The following is an 11,538-nucleotide window of genomic DNA, read 5'->3' on the forward strand; positions in this document are numbered from 1 at the left end:
GGACCGCCTCCGCCGCCTCTCCACGTGTGCTGCTGCTGCTGCCGCAGAACTGAGCGTTGCTGCTGCCGCCGCTGTGCTCCTTCTTGAAAATAATAGTGGTTTAGCCACAGCTTCAAGTGTATCTTAATTATTTTTGTCTAAGAACTTCCACAGAATTTCTTTTTTTCTAGCAACAGTTTATATTTCCCTAGGAAACTTCTAGTATAATGTTTTGGTGTGATTTATTTGTATCATGTAAATCAGTTTGGTCATGTTTAAGTGTGTGTGAGTATGTACATATGCATATAGGTATAATAATGCTAAAGATTTTAGGGGTCAAAATCCACCCTTTTCTAACTCTCCAGGGGAACCATCTGGAATCACCGAGTCAGGTTTCTTGAAGACAGAGTCCTGAGCTCCTGGACATCATTCACCATTTGGAATGCTGGCAAGCAAGGCAAAAAGCTCTACAGAAGCTTGTCACCAGCTAATCAGAAAAAGGTGAGCTAGGAAGAGTGGGTAACATCTGTACAAAACCACTTTCTTCTCTTTCATATGCCTCCTTACTTCTTCTAACATACTACTGCAAAATTCTCGTAAGATATTTTGTTCCCAAAGTACAAGTTGATGATTAATAAAATTGGGGAAATATTCTGCATAATGTATTTATTCTTTTAAAATGCTGTATTTCATTATCCAGAGTGTACAGTGTGTATGTAGTGCAACATATGCACCCATGTTCCTGCTTGCTGATGACGAAGTACAGTACTAGGTCAGATACACTATACAATTGTTTATGGCCTGCTACTGTGTATAACCATAGAATAGCCAGCTGCTCAAGGTGGGTAGAATAACTCTCTGTTTGGATGGTATAATACTAAACTACCTTGTCCAGGATTAGTCTGGGCAATATACCTGTATATTTGCCCAGTTCCTAAGTGGATACTGGACAGGTCCCTATCCAATACTGATCAACCTAGTTTGTATTATGAGGAGTAGTTGTACTGTAACTGTCTTTTGAAAAGCTTGATTGTTTAAAAATAGGGGTGAGGTGCAGAGTGAAGTAGGCGAATAGAAACTATTGTTCATTACTATCTACATTTATGATCAGTTGAAAATGTGGAGGTTACTTATATTTGGCAATGGCAGATATTTTTCAGGAGAGATTTGTCTGAGAGTTTAAATGCCTGACTTTTATAAAATTTTCTTTTGTGTAATAACTTTTTGTTAGATAAAGGCTTTAGGGCTAATGTCAAATGCCTGTTTCTTATAAAGAACCACAGAACATTCATTTTATTACCAAATGTGTTTTCTTTTCTCAAAAATATGGATGGGAAGACCAAATGACAAATATATATATAAACTTGATTAATATAGCAGCCCTCAGACCACACACATATAAAAAAAAATAGAAGAAATTTGTATACTCATAGTTGAAATTACTGAATAGACATGGGAGACACTCATCCAGCAAACACACAAGACAAGAATTGAACCTGAATTTCCTGGTTGATAGTCTGACGCCATTCCTCTTTCATTGCCATCATGTGGCAGTGGGTGAACTAGATGAAGAAAGAAGATTAAACACAATCTTCTGACAGAACTGTCCATTATATGCATTGAGTTGTCTTGATCATACAGTGCAGTGTGCACATGACTTTGGGGGGTTTATGAAAATGTTTTCTTTCACTGGTATTTTGCAGAGCACTTTGTGAATTCCACTAACTTACTACCAACCATTGCACTTTTCTGTCTGCAAAATTATGAGAATTAGAAGATAAATTCCAAGGAAGAGATGGCAGCTTCTCTGGTAGATTTTTGAGATGTTACGGAAAAAATAGACTATATTGGTTTTGTAGCAGTGTTTGTAGCAGTGTCTCACCATCTTAGGTGCTGGGTTTTTTGGTTTTGTTTTGTTTTCTAGCTTTTTTTGTGCCAAGCTGAAATGGAGATTAATACTAAGATAGAACACCTCTCTAGCTCTGGGTTACATCTGCCACCTACTTCTATAGGTGACTCATTCAGGACCTCACATCCTGTTCAGCAAACACAATGTTAATTTGAAGGTGTCACTGCAGAGATGATAAAAAGGGCAAGAGAAAAAGAATATTGGGGGGTTTTTTTGCCATTTTTCTGCCAAAGAACCAAAGCTTACCTCTCCTTCAGTAAGGAACAACCTTCATTCCCCAGTATGCTAGCACTGACAGTGTGCTTCTAATTAACTGCATCTTGACGTTCTTTCCAGCTGACCTTTCCATAACGTTTGCTTTGGCAGTGTTGCAGGCCGTGATACTATTTTGCTTCTGTCAAGGTTACAATTGCACATATTCCAATATTCTTTAGTTTGCTATTGAAATATTGCATTGAGCATTAACCCGTTAATTACTGGATAGTACAGCAGGCACATTTAGCAGCTTACATGCCAGATGCAATTGCACATGCCGAGTATGACTCATTGACTCATTTTGCAAATGTACTGCAGAAAACTGCTGCTAAAATGCAGTCACAGTCTGATCTCTGATACCTTATGTAGAATAATCACACTTTATCCACTGAGTCGGACATGTTATCTGAAGTATTCAGAGGTTTTTCTCAATAACCAACAAAGATAAATACCTGCAGGAAGTGACTTGTATCATCCTAAATGAGAGTAGAGGCCTAGCTTTTAGCTAGCTGATTTCTGATTAAATTAGTGTTATCTGTAGCAATTAAAGCACTAGTGTGTTGTAACTAAAGCAGTAGTGTGTTGAGGCTAATTATGATTGCCATTGTAACTTCCTAGCTTTTCCGAAAGTGAGATCGCAAGTCTATCCATCTCAGTCAGAACTGAAGCTTAAATGACATCCTAGTGTTTCATAGTAAGTCATTGGCAAAAGGCTGCAGAAGTTAAAACATCTCACTTCTCCAAGTGCTAATCAAAGGATTATGCTGCTAGAGTTTCAGGAAATAAATTCATAAAATTTGCAGTAGATAATTCATGGCAGTTTTGCTTTTATTCTAAATTAATAGCAGTAAAAGGAGTCTAGTTAAACTGCATGTCACACTTTTCCTCAAAAATCCTTCAGGTATTTTGTGACTAATGTTCAACTCTTGCCAAAGACTCTAAAGTCCCATAAAAACAAAGGCTGTAAACAGTTGTTGCTTCATCCTTTCCAGCCCTAAAAACAATAAAATACTTTTCCTGTCTCACCCTTTAAAGACTGCTTTAACAAGATTTAAGCTTTCATATATTCTGTTAATTATGAGAACACTAGTGATTCAGTGTATATAATTTTGAATCTACAAGTAGAATCTAGTGTTGTCTTGTAAGTGGAGCCCTGGGATATGAATTAATCAATTATGTGAAGTAGACACCTTTAAAATACAATTCCAAAAGTCCCTTAAGACAAAATATGATGTATAACCTCAATACAATTACCATTTTCTCCTGTGAAGATCTAGTTGTGTACGACAGTGTGATCTTAAAAGGTCTAATACTCTTTGAAATGCAGGTAAAATTGCCAAAATGAGCTTTGTAATTTAACTGTTTAAATTTAATTTCAGTTGGTTTTCTACTTTAAGTCAGTGTAGACTCTTGAAAATGTCACCTATACTCTTCTTCACTGTTGCTGCATCCTTTTATTGAGATTCACAATTTCATTAGATGTCACCGAGACTGATTTTGGTTGGAGTGTGGAGTCACAGCAGAGTTATTTTCTAAATTGGCACTAAGTACCTGCAGAAAATTTGGGACACATACTCCTAGAATAAAGAATAAAACCCCTAAAAAGCTATTACGTACAGCTGGTATTATTTCATAATTGTGAATAAAACTAAACTCTACTGAAGAGAGAGGAAGAGAGAATTAATTACTTTGAACTGTCAGGTTTAGGGCATGTAAGAAAACATCTTTTTCAGAAAAGAGTGTGTCTAATATTTTTAGAACCTGATAAACAAAGCAATTGTGTTTCTTATACTGACTAGTTTTTGTGGGATGTTTGAAAAGTATAAATGTGTTGCACGCTGAACAGCATTGTTTCATAGAAAAGAAAATTTTGGCAATTCCAGGAAGCAGAAGTCTCTGTATGTTCATCCTCACTAACAAATTACTACTTTAATCTGGTTGGAAAACAGTCTGAATTTGAATTATGGCTATGTTGAAAGAGAAAAGGACACCTAAGCAATGTTCTCTTTTACTTCAGACATCTGTATGGTGAATACTAAAATAATGCTTTGTCTCCAAAGAGTTTGGGCAAAAATCCAAGGCTCAGTATTTTTGCTAAACAGCAACACACACAAAAAAATTATTCCACTAGTAGTTTTTTTTATGAATTAATTACCAGGATCTCAGTATTGAAATTCTGTTTCCTGGCTGTCCCCTTCTCGATTCACGCAGTTGACAGTGGTTCAGTATTAGCATTTCTGCAAGAATGAGGTCGAACAGAACTTTTTTTGTTTAACACACATCCGTCTTGTCTATAATTTGCAGCTGAAGATGGAAACCAAATGTTTTTGGGATGCTACGTATGCCTGGAGGGTTTCTGAGCTGTCTTGTCTGCTCTTTTATTCTCCATCAAACTTTTGCTAAAAGGAGAACTTTAGCATTAACATTTTGTGTCATTTCTGATAGCTGAAAATAGTGCTCGAGTAGCTAACAGAAAAGGAGGGGGAAAGGATGAAATAAGCATCAGCTAATTAGTGGCATGGAAACAGTACTAGTACACAGCCCAGCCACGAAGTTTCTCTCTGACAGCCCTGTCTGACAGTGGAACACTTGAAAAGCTTCAAGAAAGTATTTTGTAAACCCTTTTTCCTAGCTCATTAACCACTAAATCATCTGTTCGCTTCTCTTCACCTTTTTCTAAGAGCAACATCACTAAACCATGTACTTCAACTATGATCCTTCAGCTCACTCACAAAAGCAAGACATGTTTAAGTTTTGTAGCATTTTAACTACTCTAAAGTATATGAATGGCAGTGTGAAAGGCATGTAAAATCAAAGAAATTTAAATAAAGGGAGGAGTATCACACCCACCTTGACAGTGGAGTGAAAGATAGAATGACAACATGAAAGCGAGTTAAAAGAGAGCCTACAGAACAAGAAAAGAGAGGTGAAAGTGGAAAGCTTCAGTTAAATCCAGGTATAAAACATCCTAAAATAACGTGGGGTAAAAAGGAGGCTTTATTTTGGACTATAGTGAATACTCCATGCTGAAATATGGCAGGGTCCCTGGTGCTGCCACTGGTGAAGATGTGCTTTTTACAACATCCCTGTTGTCAGTACAGAGGCGTGTGCCCGCTCGCAGAGTTACTGGCATAACTCATGTAGTTACCTGTTCTAGAGAAATGAGACACTTGCAGCTCCTTCCCACACTGCTACGTATAAAGGCAGTTGTATGTTGTACGTCATAAGGGAAATTTTGTATGTCCAATATTTAGAAGCTTATTTTACATGTTGGATTCTAGTATTAAAATTCTCTTGAGTGACTTCGTTATGTATACGGGCAAAGAGGGAAGATGCTGCTATCTTTGATAGAATAGTGTCTTTAAATGGAGTGAGGAAAGGCATGCTTGTAATTTAAAGATACCCACAGCTTCTGTCCTGGCTGTAATGCTAAAGAGGTGAAATAAAAGCAGTGCCCTGTTGCTGAAATTCACTCAGATTGTGATGGGGCATTGCTTGCTAGTGTCATGGTTCCGTCTGTGGGGTACTGGATGGTGTTTATGCCTCTGCATGTCTCCTGTTCTGTTTGTCACTAACTGTATCTATTTAAACTTGCATTATAACACTTTCAGTTACTTTGTTTTGACATGAATGGCCAAAATGGATTTAACTTTTGCAGAGATGTGTATTAACATGCTTCTGAGGCTTTATATGAATTTGAATAAAATAATTATAAATAGAAGAATTACCAGGGTCACTAGAAGTTTAAAATGGATAAAGGATTGCATGAGATGTGGAGAGAATGTAATAGGGAAGATCTGTTCATAGAGGATTTTGTAGAGAGTTTGCAGGTTGTCTTCTTTAAACTGAAATTTTACGAGACCAATTGATGTAATGAGGAGGGAGAGGAGATAGTCTGCAGGTCACCATTTATCAAAAGGGTTGTCCATTTTTTCTGTCATGCTCTACTAAGTTACTCACTCTCCCCTGTAAAACTTGCTTCTCATCTCCTTCCAGCTAGGACAGATCTTGAGAATTTGCTGTGGTTACATTTTGTTCCTTTCTGTAAATGATCATTAGAGACCTAAAGCAGACCACAGGTAAAAATATGAGGAGGGAATAAAGTCCTGTTAAGATCGTTCACCATAAAAGGACATTATTAGGCTGATGAAATCTGTCAGTTTTTCCATTAGGAAATGGGAGTGGAATGGGAAGTGTAAGGAAACATCCTCTGCAGTAGTCAACACGGCAGTAAACAACTCTAGTATGAAACAAACTTATTAATTCTTGCACAATAGTAGCACAGCTCAAACAGCTAGATAATTCCAGTTCCACCCCAAGCCCACTCTTCCTGACTTCTTAGGTTGTACATTTGGAGAAGGATTAATCTACTGCCCATTAATCTCCTTTTACCATGGGGAGGTCCTAGCCTGTCTGTCCCTTCACACAGCTTCTCTGTTTATTAAAACGAACCAGACAGACAAGTGCTTTTATCTTCTTCAAACGTGTCTTCCCCTAGCAGAGATTTTTTTTTTTTTTGAGTAAATATCTTATCTTTTGAGCTGTATAAACTTTCTCTTCTCAGAAATTCTCTTCTCCTTTTTTCTTTACACCATTGTCAATGCATGTTGCAATCCATATTTATAAGTTACTATACAGCTTGTACGTAAGATACCTAGCTCTTGCAATTTTTAACAGAGAAAAATAGCAGTCTTTTTTCTTTGTTTTGGAATGGGCCAGATTTTCATACAAGTGATGTTCAAAACAAAAATATGTAATCATTTATGTATTTTCTTAAAACTGAAGTGTGATCTGAGGACTCTGTAAGCTTCAATGCTGTCATAGTTTCAGAGGCATTGCAAAAGAGCCATTGTGCTAGAAGGGCAGGGAAAAAAACAACTTGAGACTGCTTTACAGCTTTATAATTCATAGGTTCCTCCCTGGGAGACAGTAGTTCATGTATGGATAGATGGTCTTCATAAAAGATACAAGAAAGAAGCCCATTAAAGCAGGAAAATAAATAGGTACCTCTGGGTTTATCCTCACAGTATAAATAGCTCATATAAGCCTGATGCCTTGAGTTCTCCTTATAGGATAAACAACTGCACATAAGTCCTGTATTTAGACTCCAGACATAGATTTTCTTTAATTGGAAAATAAATACTGTGTGTCAGAAAAATAGTTGACTTACATTTTGGCCACCCACATGGTGTACAGTTTGGCAGAAAAATTGCCCATTCAAGTCTGACCTGTTTTATAATACTGTAAATATCAGATTTAAGCTGGCTGAATCCATTAAAGTTGTATGTTGGAGATAGTAGTAACTCAAAAAAAAGGTTAAAATTTTCATCTTCCAAGGGAAATTTGTCACACTTACCTGTGTTTTTTTTCCTCACACAGCTGCTGTTACCTGGAGGTTTGTGTGCTAGATCAACAAGGGGCTGGGGGGTTACTACGGTAAAGGCAGTTTGCAGGATTTTCTGCACATGGTAGTATGAGTTATGGCACATGATGAGAGGAAGTATTGTGATTACAGGTAATCTAGTGATACAAGAACTATCTTTGGTTCTCTAATATCTTTCATGTTAAGAAGTCTATGAACCCTTCAGGGGTTTCTGTTAACTGCACTGTAACATGCTGAATGGGAACAGTGATACTTTCCAGCACAGATCTACAGCTCAATTCTCAGTTACTGACATTAAAGTGTAGATAGAATTTCACTTTACCTTATGTTAGAAGTTTGGGTATTTTGTTTTGGTTAAAATCTGCAGGAGTATAAGCAGCTGAAAAAAATAGCTTCAATTATTGGAAGATAAGTCAACGGTATCGGACTGTATTTATACCCAGAACTCTGTTGGGTTGACAGTGAAGACATGTCCTGCTAAGTTTTGTTTATAATGATCACAGCTTCTACAACAATGAAACATTAGTGGTGCAACTGAGATTTTCAGAATACTGGAGAATTTTAAAAGTGGTTAACACAGAATGAAAAGTATACAGCATGATATACAGCTAAGTAACCTCTTTTTCTACAGTGGCTCCTATTTTTTTCCCTTCATATATCTACATATTTATGTACATGCGTGCTTGTGTATGTATATACACATATAAATAAGATGGGTAGAGGAAATCTTGGGATGTAGTTTACTGTGCTCAATCCACACCATCTGATTTTTCAGCTACAATAAAGCATTACAGTACAGGTCCTGGAAATAGAGCCAGCCTGCATCAGCCACAAAGACCTTGTACAATGTCCAGTGACTTCCTAGTACTGCTCTGAATTCCTCATTTCTATTTCCATCATAATGCCTGAAACAGCAGGAAGTGTCCTTAGTGCAATCAAAGTGAAGTCTGGATCTGCTGGCCTGGAATGAGATTCCTTCACCCGTATAGCCCCAAAGTGAAAATTTAATGTTTCCTTAGTGTTGTGTCCTTTATTTCTTTTGGTGCCTGTTTTCAAGTAACCCATTTTCCAGGTATGAATGTCTGCCTCTAAGTGGTTCCAGGGACTATCCCTGCCCACCCCCTCCAGTTTAGTAGCTGTATTCTCCACATTGACTTTGTACAGTGGTGGTGTTCAGCCATATTTGTAGTCCCTTGACATTTGTGTTTGTATTCTCTTTCCATTGATGTTTAACAAAAGAACTGATATTACGGTATTTAAGGATTTGGATGGACAACTGATCCATTGGATAGTGGAAATACCTCTGAAGTGTTTTATGTAGAAAACCTTTTATGGTACAAGAGAATGCAGCTCTGACTGGCCGTTGCCTGAAAACACAGGTAACACAGTTGTGCACCTCTGCAGTTTTGCCCTCGGGCTGTAAAGGTGGCACTCTGGGTCAGGAGTGAAGTAGCAATAGAGAATGCAGAAGTCCAGCATTATGACACTAATGCTTTTGTACCAGTGTTTTCCTCTACGCAGATAGAATAAGGTCAGTTTAGGTAAAAGAAAATCTGAATCGCAGGAGAAGAATGCATGAGAGAGATTTGTAGACACAGAAAGCAAGCCAGACTTTTGCAGCCTTCTCTTACTTAATAAATTAATAAACAGCTGTTTGGCTTTTCAAATTTTCTCAGCAGTAAGTGTTGTTAATCAATTTTTAATGCAACAATTAAAAAGATAGGAAAACTGCTATCTAGCTTTCACCAGAATAATTGATTTCTGCAAGACTTAACTGTTTCACTTCAGTGTAAGAGTTGTGTGTAGATAACATGAATAGATCCAATGGAAGTCAGAGGAAAACAGTTATGTTCATTTTTAAGCCTTCCAAAATGTTAACTGGCAACCTAATGGTTCAAAAATGAGGCCACCATGTATTTTGGATTGTGGGCATTTATTCTGCCTGTGTATTTATGAGGAATGCAAATAAAAAACCATCTGAAATACTTGGCAACTAGGGCTGCAAATAATGCTTCCATAACTACAGTAAGAATAACCAAAATGAAGCAGTAATTATGGGTGTTTACACAACAAATCTGCTCAACTTTTCAGTTGACAAATACAAAGTCCAAAACCCAAGATTTCCCAAACTTGGTGTGATGTGACCTAGAATTGAGGCTGGTTTTACCAGAGCATCCAAAGCCATATTGCAGCACTGCTACACTGAGGGATCTGGTGGTAGATTATATGCTTGGGGTGGGCAGAGAGAGGGAGGTTTGTATTATCTAACCATAGGTGTTTAGTGCAAGTGTCAAAATGAGGAGGCTACTGTCTGGTTTTAGTTTACTTGGCCTATTGCTGAAGATGACGTTGATGGTCTCACGGATGTTTTCTCTTAGTCAGTAGCTTAGATCACCTGTTCTCATGTTTGTAAAAACATAATGTGCTCATAGACAACTGCAAAATTTGTCCATCTCCTTAAGATACACCCAGAAAGGATTTAATACATTTTTAAGCTCCGTGGGAGGACCGGGTGCATTTCCCTCTTCCTGTGTTCATCCGGGGTGCATTTCCCTCTTCCTGTGCTCATTCACATGCCTGTAGCATTGTGTGTGCAGATGCACTACAGGTGACATATCTGCTGATAGCAAAGAATGGTTTTGATATACTCTGCTTCTGTTTTGTTAGGTAACTGCATTCTGTGATGTTGATGAAAAGAAAATAACAAAAGGATTCTATACTTATGAAGAATCTGAGGTTAGTTATAAGTAAATTAGTTATAGCATTCTTTACTGTGATCTGGAACTGTACTGGGAAATGGAATGCAAGAATACATCACTGATTTTAAATATTGTATAGATATTGGTAAGGAGGTTGTGGCAGAAGATGAGGTAGCTGGGGATTGATACTGGAGTGTGAACTATGGAGCCAGAACTATGGACCTCACACTCACTGGAAAGACAAAAATATATATACTCTGAAAGGATTCTGATGATGGGGTAAAACATAGCCTACACTGGCAGATTTTTCTTAAGTGGGAGCAGAGTTTGGCTCATGATGGATAAAAGTCAAACTTCTATTAAAATAAACCTTTTGTGATTAATTGTAACCTGTGTATTATAGTTATACTGTATTTGAATAAAACTGAGATAGGTTACTTGGAAGCCCAAAATTGTAAGCAACAGCATTTACTCCCCAGACAAGGAAGCATGATATTTAGATGGCAATAAACAAACCATAGAGGAAAAAAAAAATGTTGACGTGTTCTAGTATTAATTTCATGGTAGCAGTTATCTGAAGACCTGGAGTAAAGTTTCATCCAGATTCAGTCCCTACAACAGTTGGTGCAAAGACAGTTCTTGGTTTCACTGGGCATTGGATGGGATCCTGTGAGCACAGTCTGTGGAGAGTGCGATGTGACATTGCAGCTTCACCAGTCCCACTGCCGGGGTGGTCTGACTGCGCTCACTGGCCCCAGCCACACACTCCCACTGCTTTGTTTACAGTGGGTCTGGCAATCTTGTGGCTAAAGGATGACTCGATTCAGTTAGTTGACCTGGCAGAAAACGAACCCTCCAAATGAAAAGTTTTATTTTAAACAGCACGTTTATCTTGTGAATCAAATTACCCTGAGGTTACACGATCCTTATATCTGATGGGAGTAGGACTGAGTGGGGGTAGAAGGAGAGGAGGGGCAACTCCACAGATACAGCTTGTGGTTAGACTAGAGTGTCTGTAAAATCAAATTCTGTACTGGGAAGCTAATGAGTGCTTTCAGCTGCATGAAAGCAATTGGAGTTCAGGATTTTGACCTGGAATACTGAGGACTCGCTAACTACCAGTGCAGTAACACTGTCAGCATAATTGTTACAGATACTGTACATTTGTCTTCTTAAGACATTCCCATCCTCTCAGATCAGTCATAAAGATGATTGTACTGCAACCTGTTGTGAATCCTTAGAAAATTCTGCAGCTTGGGTCCATACTGAAGTCCCAGTTGGGCAAAAGCCATTTAACAGCTCCCACTGAGAGG

At 37.9% G+C, this 11,538-nt stretch overlaps 1 protein-coding gene across 1 annotated transcript in view; it reads left to right on the forward strand.

The window, feature by feature from the left end:
- Positions 1–344: 344 nt before the first annotated feature.
- The window catches only part of QTGAL (queuosine-tRNA galactosyltransferase), a gene marked incomplete at its 5' end in the record, with an annotated part of 16,854 nt that continues 5,660 nt past the window's right edge, over positions 345–11,538 (forward strand). Inside the window, 2 exons of the mRNA XM_010162884.1 lie at positions 345–480; positions 10,194–10,262. Of these exons, the coding sequence (XP_010161186.1) occupies positions 345–480; positions 10,194–10,262 (205 nt within the window). The remainder of the gene's footprint in view (positions 481–10,193; positions 10,263–11,538) is intronic.

Source organism: Antrostomus carolinensis, unplaced genomic scaffold (genome assembly GCF_000700745.2).
Source record: "Antrostomus carolinensis isolate BGI_N321 unplaced genomic scaffold, ASM70074v2 scaffold47552, whole genome shotgun sequence".
Lineage (NCBI taxonomy): Eukaryota > Metazoa > Chordata > Aves > Caprimulgiformes > Caprimulgidae > Antrostomus > Antrostomus carolinensis.